This window comes from Diospyros lotus, chromosome 4 (assembly GCF_014633365.1).
Source record: "Diospyros lotus cultivar Yz01 chromosome 4, ASM1463336v1, whole genome shotgun sequence".
Lineage (NCBI taxonomy): Eukaryota > Viridiplantae > Streptophyta > Magnoliopsida > Ericales > Ebenaceae > Diospyros > Diospyros lotus.
Genome location: NC_068341.1, coordinates 44,856,548 through 44,875,636, shown reverse-complemented (window position 1 = coordinate 44,875,636; position 19,089 = coordinate 44,856,548). Strand labels below are relative to the sequence as shown.

Genomic DNA, 19,089 nt, shown 5'->3' with positions numbered 1-19,089 from the left:
ACGCCACCATCATCACAACTTCTAATATTATTCTTATTATACACAACAAATAATTGCCATTTTTATGATGTACAACATTGACAAAAAAATAAAAGATTAAAACCCTTTATTATTTAGTCAATAACCCAACTCTACATGAACCCGCCCCCTTGTGCCATGGTGTTGATTTCATTTAGCATTTTCAAGCAATTAGAGGAAATTTCATCGAATCAACCCCCACTCTACAATATTTGCAGAGTATATCATAAACATTGTCCAAAATAATTTAAATTTATACAAGAAAATTTACTACCCAAGCACTAAAGCGAATCTGTCAGCAAAATCAACAGAACTTTCACAATAACCCCTTTGCTTTGGGTTGGTTTCTAGCGCAATTGCACCTCTTCATCAGGAAAAGCCACAGTCAGAAGAGAATACTTGACACGCAGAGATATCTTACCCTTGTCAACTGAAAGCTTTGCTCCGGACACGGCCCAGTAACCGGGCGGGTCTTGCGGTCCCCGTGTCATCTCAGTCGTGTCAATAAACCTCAGAAGTTTAGAAGAGTGAGCTGGAACAGGCGGACCCCCAGGATACAAAGCAGAGTTTACGTTGATGTCTGATGGCCGTGGAGCTGGTTGTGGTTGTTTTTCAGCCGATGAGAAACGAGTGCTAATCAAGGTTGAGATGACTCCTGATTTTTGAGACGCGGCTGGAGAGCCATCCCACTCTGGTTTCTTCACCATTATACCACCAACAACTCTGGAAAACTGGAGGCCTAAGAAGAGAACCTTCTTGAGACCAGAGTCCCTAACTTCAAACCAGGCACCCGTAACAACAGAAAGCTCATCGGATTCAACAGGGGCGGTGCATACATGAGAGAAGCTCTTCCACTGGACCTTCTCATAGTACCGACGATCATAGGAGTGTCGGGAGTTGCCATTTGCCTCATCTTGAAGTTGGAAGCTTTTTGGAAGGGAGGAAAGATGCTGCAAATGAATTGCCAAGCAGTTGTTCCTTTTTCCTTCCAAATAGAGGCGCATGCCAGTGACTGGCCGCTTACCCACGTCTACCTGTCATCAACATAACCATCAACCAATTTGTAAAATAGTCATGAGATCGTATAAACATTTTTGTACATGGCTCAGAATATTAGGTCGTTAGTACTAATGTGTGCAAATTATAAGCATAGCTAACAAGAGGATGTTGCAGTAGATGAATGGCCATACAGGACAAGACAAGATAAAATAGAAAAATAAATAATAATAAGGCCTATTGAAGATAAGATGCAGGACCCGATTAAGATGGTTTGGACACGTGATAAAAACCAATAGATTACTTGTAAGGTTAGTGGAAGAAATGGAAGAAGTTTGTAACAAAAGAAGAAGAAAAAGACCAATACAAACTTGATGGAAAACCTTTAAATATAACAGAATACAAAAGCCTGACAAAGAAGATGGCTATAGATAAAGATGTTTGGAGGTCTAGAATTCATGTAGCAACCCCACCTAATAGGATTAAGGCTTGTGATTTATTGTTGTGATTTTGACACAATATCAAATAATCATGGATCTAACCAATGGAGTAATTCATCTATGTACAGCTTCTTCCTGGTCAACATTCTATTACAAACCCGAAGGCCTAAATTCTAAAAAAAAAAAAAAAACATAAAAGAGGCATAATTACGAAATTTTAAAAACTTGTCGAAACCTGCATGTGGAAAGATCTAAATTTTTTGAACAATGCATATTATTTGTTAATTAACATGCATTGCATGCACTTCTGAAGATAAAGAACCTAAATTACCTGCCAATTAAGCCTTGGTTCAGTGGCAAGGCAGAGGCCCTGGGACCTAAGTTCAATTCTTGCTAAGTGCAAGTTTTCTTAGGATTTTCTCCAACTTCTTGTTGGATATATTTGCTTTGTATTGTCATGCTTTGATAATTTGTCCTTTAATGTAATGCCTTACTCTTGGAATCGATTGTGCTCTTGGAACGTCCACTGTACTCATCAAAAAATAAAAGAGCCTAAATCATGTAGAAAGCAAATTGTGCTACCAGTGTGCTATCATTGAGGCATACACATATAATACGTTATTAGAATTTAAGATAATCTTGAAGCAATTTTCTTGTAGTATGAAAATTTTATACTGTGTTTGGAACAAGGATTTTTACGTAATGCATTCAATTTTTTTTTTTTTTACTCCTACCACAAATCCTAGTTCCAACTAGAGCACAAATAACAAAACAAATATAGCTTATTTTTCCCCTCAACAGTTCTCATGTAAAAGTTCTGGAGACGTGAAGGCTAATTCTTAAACATTTGTCCTCACTAAAACTCCACCCTATTGACATTTCAATCTATACATTTGATCTTTTCTACCTTTCAAGAAAAAATTTAAGAAAATAAATAAGAAACAATTCCAGTTCCATTCACAGCTGTGTTTTTATGTCTCAAATGAGTGTTCCAATGTGAAAATCATTCAGCTATTAGCATTTTTTGGACAATATTGTTAATGACCAGAAGCTCATCCAAATACATATTTGCTGGTTTTCCATGGCAGAATTATTGTCATGCCATAAACACAGGTGAAAATTCTTTAATTCAATTGTGGAAATTTATTTTTAATATTTACAACCTAACATTGGAATAACTGCAAACAGTACCAATATTCCAATAAATTAAAAGTTTAAACAGGTAGAGGCTGCCACTTCTGCCTATGTCTGGCTGCACAAAGATACATGCATACAAATAGAACTATAAAAATTAATGAGCATATTAGATGGCCATCTGAATCAGCCAATAGCCTGCCTTGTTCTTTCAAATTTATGGATAGGTGGTGAACCTAAAAGTTTAAGAGTGTGCCCATAATGGCTTAAGAGTGTGCCCATAATGGCCTCCCAAGGAATAGACACCTCATGTGGCACACAGGTCAAATAGCCAGATAACTCTCTGCCATCACAAGCAAATCATTCTACATGAGCACAGGTTCATTAAAAGGAAAAAGCTGGACTACAAAACACAGGTTTTATTTTATACGCTAACCGCTATGTTAAAAAGAACCTTGAGGTAAGAAATCAAGTATACTCCAATGTCACCCAGTTCACAGTTTGTTATGGTAGGTGGTACAACTACAGATATGCAGCATGACATTTTTCTTGGTACAAGGTATAGGGAGATGGCTTAGACAGACCGGTATTTGGGGTTACAGTTCATTCGAAGCAAGTCTATCTCTTCCCCTCTATATACAAACACACATATATAGTAATTGGTATTTTTTTTAACATAACTACAATTTTGAATCCCAAACTCCAGATTGCTTTCGATATGGGAAACCTATTTTTTTCTCTTTTTAATGTCCCTATATTTTCTTTAAATTGGAGTTTGTCTATCTTGTGATCCACTACCAAACTAACCAAGAACCTGATAACACAATCCAGATCATGCTTCCAGGAGAGTTGTCATCATGGTATCACTGGTCTACTCAAACCACCAAAAACCTGATTCCTTCAAGCTCAATGCATAAGCTGGCTTCAAACTGAAGTCATGGCTTGCATGGCAAAGAGAATTCAAAACACCAAGCTGATCCTAAACCATTCAACACTTCTCCTCCATCACCAACATGCATTTTATCAATCTTTACTCTTGGATAGAAAACTAAATTATACAATGCATGTTTACTTAGCAAGCAGTATGGTTTATAATTTCACAGAAATGCCAAACAACTTCATGTAATCTTTATTCTAGTAGCCTACTGAAGAAAGGGGAAAATAGAAAGTTTTAGAAAGAGAAAATTACCAGGTCAGTGTTAACATAAAGCTTGGGACCCATAAGACTAAATTGTAAAGACGCACCACTTTGTTTCTTTTCAGGACCAACAGCAAGCTCACCAAATACTGGTGCCCACTGCTTCGGAAGTTGAAACTCCAAAAACTGATAAAGTTCTTCAATTGGTGGTTTATCTGCATTCAGAAGGCAAAGGCTAAAACTCATTGGTAGCAAAGGGGATTTGTAGTTTGTAGCATGACTAGTAAACAGTAAAAAAAATTTACTCCAAAAACGTGCAAGTTAAATAAGACAAGAACACTGAGCCTATCAAACAGCTGTCATGAATTACTTATGAAAAGTAACTTTACTAAATAGTAAAAAACAAAAATAAACTGCAATTAGCAAAACTAGAACTACAAGTAGAAAAAATACTCCAGCATACAGGAACAAGATAACTCTGTTTCCAATCACAGATCAAAACCACAGAACAAATATAACAATATTACCAGGTCATGAAGTAAAATAAAGGCTGCAGTGATGGCACTGCTAAAAGTACACAAATGCCAATTTTTCTCTAGTGAACATTTAAACCAAAACAGTACAGCCATGTAAGGCAGCATGTTCTCACCCTTATCTTCCAACACAGGAGATATGTAATGACCCATATATTTTGTCTATGGAATGTATACCATATATTGTGTGGGTTAGCATGGGTAAGCTTTACATTATGAGATTAGACGTGCGTGAATGAAGTTGAGGTGATTTAAGACCAACTCAGGGAGCGATCGATGAAGAGCAGGCTTTAGGATTAACTAAGCCTAGACAGGGGTGGCAGTCCATAGTACCCCATATCACATGGAGTTATGAGAATATTTTAATGGAAGTGATATTCAGATTTTGATAATTATTAACGCATTTTGAGAAATTAATTGACCTGATTAAGAGTAATTAAGTGCTTGAGGTGAAATGAGCTAAGTGAGAACATGGGATAGCTCACTGGTGAAGCTCGGTCACCCAAGTGAGAGACCTCAGTCAACTGAGCACTGAGCACACTGACAGTGAAGTAATCAGGTTTTGTAATTTAAATGCAACTCCAACAAGAGGGATGATGGTTAAACCAAAATAACAAATGGGCTACACAATGATTTTCACAATGAGCCTATACGTGTTTTCAAGTTGGAAAATGGCTAATCCAAAGGGACAATGTAAATTCCAATGAAACTATCAAATATAGAAACATTATGGTGTAGTATGGAATTGCTAAGTGAGGTACAGGGGTTAAGTATTCAAACGATCAAAAATACCCATGATCCTAGTAGGATCAAAAATACCCATGATCCTAGTAGGACCAATGATAAAAAATAGAAAAGAAATTAATTAAATAATGGAAAGCTGAGCAAAAATACCGAGGAATCTGAAATGCTTGAGAAGATTTAACATGGCAAGCAGTCAATTCTAATTATTTGTGTAAACCCAAAGCAGGTGGTGGTAATTGAAATTTTAGTTGCCAAATTCCTCATGCTTGAGACTTGAGTATAAATGGCCAAATTGCCTTAAACCTTCTAGGCAGTGGAATAAAAGTAGGTGGCGATATCAATTAATCAAATTGTCGAGTCATCTTGCTAGGCATCAAGATGACATTGAATTGAAGATTTCATTTCAATTTGCTCAATGGTGATCGAATTCTTGGAGATAGAAAAGAAAGTGCAATCAGCTAAGGGATCTCGAACTTCTTAACTTTGTGAACACGTGTAATGGGTGGCCGACTCCATTAGATTAACTAAATAATTATGTGATGACCCTGCCTTCATTTAAGCATGAGGTGATATAAAATGAGAAGCTTTACACTCAGTGGAGGTTAGAAAGAAACAAAGATAGAGAAACTGAGAGCTAGCAAGAAAGAGTGAAAGAAAAGGAGAAAACCGAGAACGGCCACTTAGTTGATTGGAAGGCAGGTAAGTCCTTTGATTCTACTGCTTGCTTAGATAGTTTGAATCAAGTTAAAGAAAATAATATCACCACCATAGTGGTAGCCTAGCGGTTTGGGATTTCTCATGTGTCCCCCTGGTCTGGGGCTCGCACCTTAAAGCCATCCTACTTGCAGAATGACCCAGACCCATGACGCCAAAATGAGTGATGGATGCAGGGCTTTGGCACTGTACACTGGGGTGGGGCTAGGGTGATGGGCTCACCTTCCCAGCAATAGCTATAGCTCAAACTAGACATTCCTTAGTGCTAGTTGCCCCCTTACTCTTTATTTAGCCAAAAAAATAGAAAATAATATCTAGATAGAAGCATGGAATGCATGAAAGAGGAATTTTTTACTTAATAAAATTATTTAATATGATCCTTAAATAAAAAGGATGTCGATGAGTGGATGAAGAGCACTTTAGTCCTATTTATAAGAATAAAGGAGATATTCGGAGTTTGGAAACTACAGAATTGAGCTACACCATGGAGCTTTAGCAGAGAGTAGTTGAGCAAAGGTTAAGAAGAGAAACCAATGTCTGAAAAACCAATTTGGTTTCATACCTAGTAGGTTAACAATGGAAGTAATAGCGCTGTTAAGGGTCTAAAAATTTAAATCTTATGCTTGCTATTGCTTTAATCACAGAAAATTTATGAGATAATAGATTTTGCATAGAATGAAATGCAATAGAACAGTGAAGATGGTCACAGTAGAACATGTAAAGTAGATTAAAGAAAAGAAAAAGAAAATCCTTGAAGTAATTAGCTCTCAAGTATCCAGATATGCGACTAAGTTGACATAATAAATGAAATAACTCTAAATTATGCATATACGGCAGAGATGCATTTTTCTAACACCGACTTCATACTACAACTAGCCGTAAATTGTCTAATAGGCATGTGACATTACTCAGTGTCTTTGTAAGAAAAAACCCACTGATAAAAGACTAATGATAAGACAGCGATGATATTTCAAACTATTGCATAAAGAAATGGCTTTTATTACTTACAACGTAGATAGAGATTAATTGCATGGCTCAAGAATCCACTCCCATCAATACCACTCAACAATGATGATATCGGAATGAGGGACAGAGAGATCACATCAGGCTCAAGTTGGACTGTCTGACACCACTTATCGTGGGGTATATTTTTATTATTATTTCCACCTCTCCGCTTCCATAAAAAAGCAATATCCTGCATTAAAAATTCTATATATAAGGCTCCCAAAAGAAAACCCAGCCTGTAAGTTGCTTAAAACCTTGAGTAGATATGTACATTTTGAATATTCAGTGCCTGGGTTACAATAATACAAATCTGAGTCTCCGACATATGCATGGGGTCACTCAGCACAATCAAGCACTTAAATTTAGCAATTTATAGAAGTAAAAGTAGAAGAATAAACTTAGAAGTGTTTATCTTTGCATAATTCTTACCTCTTGCTGAGAGTAAGAACTCATTGCACTGGAGTCCAAGAAGGTCAGACCATGGTCCTTGATCTCCAGCTAAAATATAAAAGAGAAGTTAGTTTAAGAAGTCACAGCCACTGCCAGGTATACTTTATTTGCCTCTTCAATGCAGTACATGAAGTAATGATTGGCGCCACATGTATAAAACCTTGAACAATAACCAGGCATTCAGATGCCACATCTTCAACCAAGATAAATATTAATCACAAATAGTGAAAAATACCATTAAAGATCTTTTTTCTTCTCCCTTCTTGGTCAAGATGATAAATGCTTTTTTCTTCTTTATTTTGGACGATTTGACAGAAGAATATATAGGAAACATATTTTAGGCATCATTATGATGCTTGCAGGAGCTTTCTTATAATTCGTGCACTTATATTAAGTGAAGACTGAGTCGATTAGTCACTTTGTAAAGCAAAATGCCTACCTAAGTCATATCAAGAAGTTCAAAGAAGATGGATTAATAGAGTGGGGGACGAGGAGATATATCAGTGAGCGGAAAGAAGTACCAATACAAGATTTTACACTTCTTTTATTTATTTATTTATTTGCTAAGTGAAGAAAAGGGGGGAATGGGAACAAACCACGCAGTATAGCAGAAATTTTTTAAGAGCACCACTTCAGTGGGGAAAGTGGGACCCACCAGACCACCACACCTAGGCAATTACTGACTAGGATGGGGTCTGTCACACAAGATTTTATACTTCAATATGGGAAGAACATTTTTTAGCCTACGTTTTAGAGCATAGGCAGCCTTATGACTGGTCTTACTACAATTTTCCAATCAACTACATAGGAATTCTGGTCAGAATACTCTCCAAAAGCATTCCTAATAACAGTAAACTCTGTTCCCATATTGCAGCCTTTTCAAATCTTTCCTCCCCCTGAATAAACATATTCTAACCAGACAGAAAGATGTTTTTTCATTTTCCTTCATGGTGGAGATGACAAATGCTGTTTCTTTTTCCCCTTTCTTTTTAGTCAAGATGACAGATGAACCATAAAAACCATATTCTAGAGAGAACATGATTCCTTGCTGGAGCTCACTGAAACTAGATTCGCCACTTTACAGACCAAAATGTGCAACTGTAGGTGCTCTGAACAAGTTGAAAGAAAACTTACAAGGAGGGAAGGTGGGGTGGTGGGGAATACATCCTTTAGAGAAAGACATCAACACAAGCTTCATCTATATTTCATTTTGAAATGAAAATCTTGAAGCCTATTTTTTAAGCATAGCCAGCATTATAACGAGTCTTAGTACAAATTTTCCAACATCATAGGACTTTTAGTTCAAAAAAACAATCTATTAGTGTAAGAATTAATACATCCTTTTTTGATAATGATACACAGGTAGGCCTCTTTATAGAAGAGGTATGTACAGAAAATAGGAAACTAGATCATCTATACAAAAAAAGAAACAAAGCTATACACTAGGAAATCAAAGATATTTACACTCTTAGGAAAGTTTCCTAAGCAGAATATAAAAGCTTCCAATTCTTGAAGGGCGTGGTCACACACCACACAATTTCCGTGAGCTAACACTCTTCCTCAACTTGGAGAATGTATATCCCACATTCCCAGTTTGCCTGCTAGTTCTTCAAACCGTTTCACCAGAAGCCCTTTGGTCAATATACTAGCAACTTGTTCCTCAAATGGAACATAAGGTAGATGGATGAGCCCAACTTCCAACTTCTCCTTTGTGAAGTGCCGGTCTACCTCAACATGCTTGGTCTGATCATGTTGAGCCAGATTATGGGTTATACTAATTGTTGATTAGTTATCACACCACAACTCAATTGAGTCTTGGACTAGAATCCCCATCAAGGACAATTCTCAGCCATAAAATTTCACATAGACCCAAGGTCATACCCCTAAACTTTGTCTTTGCACTCGATCTAGCCACAATATCTACTTGTAGATCTCCTATCAATCATGGACCCAGCATAGTCCACATATGAAAATCCTCTGAGGTTTAGCTTATTTCCTGCCTTAAATAGAATCTCCTTACCTGGAGTGGCCTTTAGGTAACTTAGGATTTTTCAAATAGCCAACATATACTCCTCGGCTGGGTTGTGTATGAATTGGCTTAGCAGGTTGACTGCAAAAGTAATGTATAGTCTGGTGTGCGAGAGATAATATCAATCTCCCAAGTAGCCTTTGGTACCGTCCTTTGTCCACCGGTTGACTATTAGGGTTGTTCCACAACTTGCTATTAGGATCAATAGGGATTTTAGATCCTTTTCCTCCACTTAAACCTGTTTCAGCCAACAAATCCAACGCATATTTCCTTTGAGAGATGAAAATATCTGCTTTGGAATAAGCCACTTCAATTCCAAAAAAATACTTGAGTATACCCAAGTCTTTAATCTCAAATTCCTTAGATAGCCTTTCCTTGAGTTTTTTTCTGTTCTTCTTCATCATTGCCAGTCACTATCATGTCATCAACATATACTAGTAGTACTGTAACATTTCCCTCTTTTGAGTGTTTGATGAATAGAGTGTGGTCCCCTCGACTTTGGCCATATCCTATAGTGTTCATGGCTTTAGAAAACCGCCTGAACCAAGCCATAGGAGACTGCTTGAGCCCATATAGGGCCTTCTTGAGCCGACATACCTTTCCTTCATGCCCTTCTTGAAAACCTGGTGGCAAGTCCATAAACACTTCCTCCTCTAAGTCCCCATGGAGGAATACATTTTTTACATCTAGCTCTTGAAGACTCCACTCAAATGAGACTGCTAATGAGAGAAGTATTCGTATTGTGGTCATTTTTTCCACTGAAGCAAATGTTTCAAGATAATAAACTCCATAAGATTGTGTGTAGCCTTTAACTACCAGCCTAATCTTATACCTTTCAAGGGTCCCGTCAGTCTTGTACTTGACATTAAAAATCCATCTACACCCAACTGGATTAACCCCCTTAGGTCTGGCCACAAGATCACATGTATGGTTCTTTTTTAAAGCACTCATCTCCTCCAACATAGCTTGCTTCCAATTCTAATCCCTTAGAGCCTCAGTTACTGAATTGGAAATGATAATTGAATCTAAAGATGTCAGGAAGCTTCTATGTTTTTGGAAGAAGCGATGGTAAGATAGGTAATTGGTCATTGGGTGTTGAGTGCAACTTCTAAATCCCTTTCTGGGAGAGGCGATGGTAGGATAGGTAATTGGTCATTGAGTGTTGAGTGCAACTTCTAAATCCCTTTCTAAGTGCAATAGGCAGGTCTAAATCATCAACAATAGGGCTGATAGAGGCTGTAGACATAGGTAGTGTGTGATCCATACCTTGAGTAGGAGAGGAGGATGGTGCATGTTGAGTTTCTAGGCTAGGTTGCTTCTGCTTGTAAACATATGGAGACCCTTTGTACCTCACTAGAGTTACCAAACTTTGGTGGCAATTTGTTCATTGGATTCATCCTGATTGTGGCTACCTAAGGAGAGATCAATGGGAAGAAGCGATGGATTTTGAGGAGTTGGACTAGTTTGGTTGATCTCATCAGACTTAGGCTGGAAGAAGCTAGGTTGTGGGTCATCCGAAGGGGTAGACACAAGGGTAGGAAAGAGGATATCACTAGTAGGGTCACCATAAGACATCTCCCCTTGGTGACCAGTTGGACAGAAACCAAAAAATGGGGTGGACTCAACAAAGGTGACATCTTTAGAAACATATAGCTTGCAAGTAAAGGGATCGTAGCATTTATACCATTTTTGTGTGGGAGAATACCCAAGAAAGACACACTTGACAGCCCTTGGATCAAGCTTATCCCAACAGTGTTTGGAAATATGAATGAAGGAGACTCAACCAAACACTCTAAGAGGAAGAGAGGTGTGCAAATTGAAATCAGAGAAATGAGTGGTGAGACATGTAAGGGGACTTTATTGGTTTAGAACTTTTGTGGGTATGCGATTAATGAGAAATGTTGCAGTAAGGACAGTCTTCCCCCAAAAATTTTTAGGAACCCTATGATAATGAAGTAGGGCTCGAGCCACATTAAGGAGATGTCTCATCTTCCTTTCAGCTATTCTATTTTGTTGTGAAGTATCTATACAGGAAGATTTATGGACAATTCCTTCGTGTGAAAAAATTGATGCATGTGATGATTGAAATAATCTCAAGCATTATCAATTCTGAATTTCTTTATAGGAGTTCCAAATTGGGTAAAAATCATTTTACAAAAGGTTGGCAAAACTATTTTGGTGACTGCTTTGTCTTTTAGCAAAAAAACTCATGTCATACGGGTACAATCATCAATAAAGGAGATAAACTAACGTGCTCCAAAATAGTTAGGAATTCTACAAGGGTCCCACACATCAGAGTGAATCAATGCAAATGGTGTAGAGTAGAGTTTATTACTAATTGGATAAAGAAACATGATGTTGTTTAGAAATAACACATACATCGCAATGAAACATACTCGGGTCAATGGAAAGAAATAGAGTAGGAAACATAGCCTTTAACAAAACAAAAGGAGGATGACCTAAACGATATTGATGCAGCTAAATATAGTGATGCAGCTAAATTTGTTCATGACTTCTTGTAACCTGTGAGAAGCAAGCCACCTCCAGCTAGTTTCTAGGAGAACAAGGAGCCTTTCTTGTTAAGCAGTACAACCCACCCTTTTCCTTAGCAACACTAATCCTCTTCCCGGTCCTTATTGCTTGAAACTCACACACATTAGAAGAAAAAATAGCATGGCAGTGTAGATCTTTGGTGAGTTGGTGGATAGGAAGGAGATTGGTTGATAATTGGGGAACATGAAGAACATGGTCAATGGAGATATCAAGGCTGAGATTAACTCTGCCATGTCCAATGATAGGGACTGAGGTCCCATTAGCAATTGTAATGTGTTTAGAGGTCTTAAGTGGCTAGTAAGTAGAAAACACATGGGAGTTAGATGTCATATGGTTTGTAGCTCCTGAATCCAAGATCCAAACATCATTCCTATCAGTGTTTAAGGCTGGAAAAAATACAAAATAAGAGCAATTGCTGAGGGTTCGTGATGTGCTAATGAGCAGGCTCCATCTTGTATAGTCTTTAGGAAAGATTTCAGTTTGTTGATCTCATCAGCATTGAGTGTGGTGAGATCTGAACTTGAATCTCCTTCTAGCTTTTCCATTGACTTGTCTTCTTCTTGTCCCTTGTGAGATAAGTAGGACTGGTTTCGATGCCTTGCAGTTGGGTTTGTAAACCCCCCATTCTTGTTTAAGACGACCTCCTTCTTGTGGAGCTTGAAGCGTCTTAGTATGTCGAGGCTTCTTGCAATAGGTACACCAAAGTCCCTCTCTACTATTAGCCATTGCTTAAGCCCCTGATTTTCTAGATCTAGGTTGTGACCCTTCCCCTTTTTTTGACACCATTGCCAATCCTTCAATGTAAATCCCATTAAGCATTACTACCCTTCTGTTTTCTTCACTCCTTACCATAGCAAACACCTCGTTGAGAGAAGGGTGTTTCTCTCGACAAAGAATCTGCACCCTTACTTGGTCAAACTCAGAGTTAAGACAAACTCAGAGTTAAGACCAGTCAAAAATTCGACTACCCTATTCCTTTAATTATTTGATTAAGGGTTGCAACATCAGCACTGCAAACCATCTTGATGTTTTTGTATTGGTCTAATTCCAACCATAATCCATTCATACAATTGTAGTACTCAGTGATAGACATCGCTCCTTGTTTAGTATTACTGATTTTGGTTTTAACTTTATAAATGACTAATGCATCTTGTACTTTAGAGTAGATTTTCTTAACTACCTCCCAAATCTCCTTAGCAGAACTTAAAAACATATAGTTCCTACTTACCTCAGGTTGCATGGCATTCCATAGTCATGACATAATAAGAGAATCCTCTACATCCCATGCCTGAAAAGCTGGATCCACAACCTTTGGTGAAGGAGATGTAAGATGACCAAGCTTGCCTCGACCTTTGAGAAAGGTTTGAACCAATTGTGCCCATTGTAGGTAGTTCCTACCGTCCAAACGGTAGGAAAGTTGCATCCCTGGTAGCTCGCCTACTGTTGCATTGACACTAGTTCCAGTACCGACACCAGCACTGACACCGGCACTGACACCGAGCACTTGGTCTTATGGGGTTGTCTCGCCACTGGTCATGCAGGGGCTAGTCTCTGATGCTTCCAACATGTTCAATAGATTGAATTGATAGGTGGCAATGAAGGCCTAAGGGGAAAAACGAGAGGGAGACAGAGACGTGAATTGCATAGGCGACGTGAGGGTTATGGAGATGTGCAATGAAGGCACGTTTTAGGGTTTAGATGCAAGGAGAGGCTCTAATACCATGTAAGAATTAATATATCCTTTTTTTGATAATGATACATGGGTAGGCCTCTTTATAGAAGAGGTATGTACAAAAAATAGGAAACTACATCATCTATACAAAAAAGGAAACAAAGCTATACACTAGAAAATCAAAGATATTTACACTCTTAGGAAAGTTTCCTAAGATGGGTTTAGGCAAGTTTCCTAAATTGAATATAGAAGCTTCCAATTCTTGATGGTTCTTGATGGACACGGTCACACACCACACAATTTCCGTGAACTAACAAATAGCATGTTTAGCTACAGAAGCTCCAATTTCCTATTAAGTGCTTTTTGAATCTTTTCTCTCTCAGAATAACAGTTACTAACAATTTGCTGATATTTCCTAGCCATTATTCTTGTTTCACTTGTTCTCTTTGGTTTGAAAATTATATGCAATTCACTGAGTTATGAAATTTGCATAAATATAAATCTTAGGAATTTCAATAGTACATAAAAAAATTATCATCCAGTGCTTAATTGGATTATAAAAACTTGCACATCCTTTACCAATTTGAAAATCAATAGATTTACCTAGCCAAAAAGAAAAAAGGAAAACCAGTAGATTTTAATATTACATTAATATCTTGAGATTCTATACATCCTACTGAAGTTCTTGATTCTGCATAAGAATCATCAGTACTACCTTATATTCATCTAGCAGAAGGCATAATAAAACTTTTCCTCCTGCTTTTAGAGTTTAAGTAGCTAGAATATTTTACACAATATTTGTGCCTTTAAGATCCAAAAAATTAGTTTATACATGGAAGCAAAGCAACATGCAAACCGTTTCATGCACCTTTCGAGGGTCATATTGTCCAGTTCCATCACCAAACCTCTTATCTGCCACCTCCTTTAATCTCTTCAGTACATCAGCAGGTTGAAGAGGGGAGGAATGCTGCTGCTTCACGTATACAATATCCTTACCCCCCATCTTGACGCCAACAACAACATGGGTACCAAACCTCTCAATGAACCTGACAATTCATAACCAAACCAAAAAAAAAAAAGAAGAGAATGAATCAACTTTATTCCTGCCAGATCACTGCTTCAATTGGCAGTCCCAACGCCACTATAATTTGAGCATCAGAATCAAATTTGTAATAAGTTCAACTTAGCATCAATACTAATCAGTTATGCCTAAACTTTTAATGGGCATAACTGATATCTGAAACAATCATTTGAAATGATCAAACTTTATCATGCTTGAATGCTGACAAATAAGCTTTACTAAACAGTATACAGGCAAGAAGCCAAGTCAATTTCAATTATCATTTCTCAAATGATCACTGTAGTGGGAACATGAATGTCAGAAACTTGTTTTCATTGCTACAGAATAAAGGTCATGCACATGGAACAACAACTTGAAATTTGACTTCTGATAATTCTCCCATCAGCTTGTTGCCAACATATGCAAATAAAGAAGTTGGCATAACACAAGACTACAACATGATAAAGACACGCTGATATGGCAATATCAGAAAACAAGAGATGGAATAGAACTGCCATGACTACAAATAGGCACACACATATACATTCATATGTGTGTATATATAAATATATAAATAATGAATTTGTCTTCCTTTTACCCATGAAAACAATAGTTTCTTCACTATCATAAAGGTATAATTACATTTTATTATAGCAAATAGTAAAAGATCATTTTATAGATTCTATCATTCTAATATGTATCACACAAAGGTCTACCTATGAGAAAATTGGAAGTTCAAACTTTAAAGTTGCTAAGTTTAAGAAGCCTAAATAAATCCACATTGTTTTACCTTCAACAATTCACTCCCAAGTTACATGCCTGAGTGAATGTACCCAAAGCATACATGTTTGATACGGGGAAAAAATTGCATGCTTGATTGGACAGCAATAAGTGATAAAGAAAGGAGATTGCAAAATGGATAGCATAGATGTATCCAACATATATTAGAGACATAGATGTCAAACACATGAAAATACTTCTTAAATACTAAGTGGCATGCTTGATATTGATGGATCATGAAACACATCAAAACATCAGTGAAACAAACCACGAGGCACGTCCCATTATGATAACTAGGATGAAATTTAGATTTTTACTCCCATCTTTGGGTGTTCCTATGAATATCAGAAATTAGTGCTTCTTTTAAATTGTAAAAATGAATTGGTTAATGATCTTGTTAATGTGTGAAAATATGAAATTATCTATCTTTATATTTAAACATCTTTCATGTTGAACTAGCATGAAATATTTGTGGTTTAAGCTCAACAAATGTGTCCATGTTTCAGTTTAGTCCAAGGTACGAGGATGTACAAGATAATTATTTCTATATATTTTCTATCCCATCATCTTCACGCTGTTTTAACTTTAAAAATTGGCTCGCAATTTATGTATCTTAGTGAGTGTATCCTAGGTGTTGATGAGGAAAAAATTGCACATTTTGTACTACAAGCTGTTGTAAGTGTATGCAACACACATCAGAAGACATGCATCAGAAGACACGCATCAGATACATGAATTACTACTAGGGCAGACCATGAGGGTCATGACACGTATCTGATATATGATAATGATGACCCATGTCACACATCACACATTAGTCAACCACACTAGATGGCTTGTCCTATTGTGATACCTATCTGAAACTGAGATTCACTTTCTGTTTGATTTTTCTAAGAAAATTGGCAGTGCATGCCATCATGTCCATAAGCTCATTCTTTTAACAATACGTATCCCCTATTTCTCTGCATTTGCCCATAGATATGGGCATGAGATTAGGTCCAACCAAGCATGAATTTGCCAATACGCTAAATCCTAAAGAGTACGATTTTGATACGCCAAGCATTCAACCATATTTATCTATACATCATGAAGCTGTGGCTGTAGAATGCAAGGAAAAATAGTGTTGTTACATATCAGTAACAAAATATTTTTCATGTAAATATATTCTAACAAAATAGTATCTTCATTATCTATCAATTATTTTTCATTTCAAACTTATCATTGATTCACACAAGGAAATTACTGTTCTATAAATTGATCACAAACCTAGACCAAATTTGATGTGCCTTGAAAGCATTATTTTCCAAGTCTTCTTCAACAAGGAGTCAAAAGTAGTGCAGACTGTCAAATTAGTAGCAACTACATAATTTAACAGTCAAAACCAGTTACACCAGCTCCACAGTGCTTATTACGAGCCATCACTAGAAAGCAGCTCGGCATTTCATCAAGGAGAACTTCATTTTTAAATTGTAAGTAGAATTTTGCAATAGCTATTCATTCACTCACCTTGCTAATGCAGCAGGATCCCATGATGATGGCACAGCTTGCTTAACATAATCCCGCAATGCTACTTGAGATTTTTCTAGAACAATACTGTATAGTGTAATGAAGACTCCATCAAAAGCAAGAGCTTTTGTGTTGGCAGCATCCTTTTGCCAACAACCACTAAATTCAAAAGCAGCATTGAAATGGCCCGTGGGAATTTTACCAGAAAGGGAGAGGTCCTGGTTAAACTGCTCTGACATCTAAAAGTTGAACAAAAAGAATTTTACATGGTTAAAGATGCACATAAACTTGGAAAACCGTGCAAGAAAGTTAATGTATACCAATGTTATGCACATCAATCTACTCCTAACTCTGAGAAAGCACTTTAAATATCATTTCTTCCATAATTAGTAGTTACTACTATATGGCAATGTTCTTAAATGTGTGAAACACACACACAGATGTGACGTATACATAAGTGACAATTAGATGTTACTAGGTTCAAAACAGCATTCAAGCTCCCAGGAAGACTTTAAACTATCTGGGGGTGGCATTTTCACTTCATCATTCTAACACAATTTTACTTTCATAATAGAAGAAAGAAAGATGCACTCAAGATGAGTGAGAAGAAAAAGCTCCTAACACTCATATGATGTAGTCTTGAAGAGTAACCATAAAACATGCATTAGGAAAACTAGCTATCGGACTTAATGCAAAAGCAAATAGCCATCAACTTCCGAGGGAAAGAAAATCAATAGCAAACTCAAATCAGAAGCCGCACTCTGTATACTACCAGGCAGGAAGAAGCATCCTGTCAGAATATTTCAACTAAATAGAGTAATAGTATATCATTGCATGGCATATATGTCTTCTTCCCCTTTTCTTTTTTCCTTTTTGTGTGCGCGTGAGAGCGAACGAAGCAGTACCAGTAGTAGTAAGCAATTAGTATAGGATTTCTTTCTATAATACAGAAGATGAGTCGCAGATTCAGAAAGCACTCAAGGCATTATTGTGGTAAATTTGACCTAGGTCAACCCACGAATTGCATCAAGGTAACAGCTCAGTGTTGCAGCTTCAAACTAATCACGAAGACAAGGAAGATGGTGCAGGTGCACATTAATGTTAGACAATAAGAGAATAGTACCTGCTGGAAAGAGAGAACATCGGAGCTGAAGCGCAACCTTTCGCCTTTATCGCACTTGATGGATTTGGAGACATTTTGGACTAGAATACCGCCAGGAATGGCAATATCACGGACCTTATCGTCGATGTCGATGGTGATTAGGCGGGGATCGGCATCGCAAGAATGGTTGTTCTTGCAGTACTTGAGCCGCAAATCCACCGTCAGATCATATCCCAACCCTATTGACTCTATCGCCGCCTCGGCCGCCGCTCTCAGTTGCAGTCCTCTCTCCTTGGCAACACGAATACCTGCTTCCGCCATTTAGCTACCTCTCCTAGAAACCGTCCCCCGAGCTCCCTCACTTCATTCCGAAAACAAAGCCAAAATTTCGAATTTAGAATACCAAAACGGAAGCCGGAGACGGAGCAAGACAGGTTCAGCCCAGCCGCCTAGAAACCCTCAAATTCGATGCGGACGAAAAAGGGAATATGAATGGACAAAACAATCAACCAACTCTTTCTCTCTCTCTCTCTCTCTCTGGTCTTCTTTCTCCAACTCCTTTGTCAAATTCATCCAGAATCGAGGAGGAGCAAAAGTCTTCTTTTTATTTTTTAATTTGCCTTATATTTTCTATTTTGAGTTTGACCCACTAACAATGAAGCTTCGCGTGGACTCGTCAAACTTCCCTCCCATACTACTAATTCCTCATCGCCTTTTCGTTTTCGACGGTCGATCTCATTTGTAGTTCGCCTGATGGTGTTCTTCCCTTCTCCTTGGGGCGTCCAAGAGTAGTTATAGTTAGCCAGCCAGCCAGCCATCGCGGATGCTTCCTTCCTTCCAGCACAACACAAGAGCCCTCAGGTCAGGCAGGGACCACCGCCCTCCCATAGAATTCTAAGTAAATCCAGGCTTAACTTAACTAACAACAAATTAACTTAAATCTCCACAACAAAGGAATAGGTGGGACTTATTATCATCGTAGCCTTAGGGGTGTAAAAACATCTCAAGGAGAGGGAAAAAAATGTACAACCATCCAAATTCTCATAGCTAACATATTTTCAATCTTTCTTTCACTTAAAAAGTATCATATTAAGAATCTCATTATTTTTATTTCCGTAAACTTTTCAAATTTATTTTAAAATAATTCATAATTAATATTTTATAAAAAATTTATAAATTCAATTAGTGACAGGATCTTTACTTCATCAAAAACAT

General features: G+C 37.5%; 1 protein-coding gene across 2 annotated transcripts; it reads right to left on the bottom strand.

Annotated features, from left to right (window-relative positions):
- Positions 1-199: 199 nt before the first annotated feature.
- On the bottom strand, positions 200-18,626 carry LOC127799586 (MACPF domain-containing protein At4g24290-like). 2 transcript variants are annotated; one of them, XM_052333743.1, is made up of 7 exons: positions 17,896-18,624; positions 16,773-17,011; positions 14,295-14,472; positions 7,152-7,220; positions 6,726-6,912; positions 3,778-3,941; positions 200-1,052 (listed from the first exon to the last, which is right to left on the bottom strand). In XM_052333743.1, exons 1-7 carry the CDS (start codon positions 18,193-18,195, stop codon positions 366-368), a joined length of 1,824 nt encoding a protein of 607 aa, XP_052189703.1. In that variant the 5' UTR covers positions 18,196-18,624; the 3' UTR covers positions 200-365. The 2 variants fall into 2 exon arrangements, with proteins under 2 accessions (XP_052189703.1, XP_052189704.1); XM_052333744.1 differs by lacking the exon at positions 7,152-7,220 and having other exon boundaries at positions 17,896-18,626.
- Between the last annotated feature and the right edge of the window lie 463 nt (positions 18,627-19,089).

Bases quoted from the DNA above. Each gene is read 5' to 3' on its own strand.
- LOC127799586 (XM_052333743.1), bottom strand. From the start codon at position 18,195: ATGGCGGAAGCAGGTATTCGTGTTGCCAAGGAGAGAGGACTGCAACTG. The intron at 14,473-16,772 runs GTGAGTGAATGA...ATGAATTGTCAG, and splicing joins GATCCTGCTGCATTAGCAAG to GTTCATTGAGAGGTTTGGTA. The intron at 7,221-14,294 runs GTGCATGAAACG...TTTATATTTTAG, and splicing joins GACAATATGACCCTCGAAAG to CTGGAGATCAAGGACCATGG.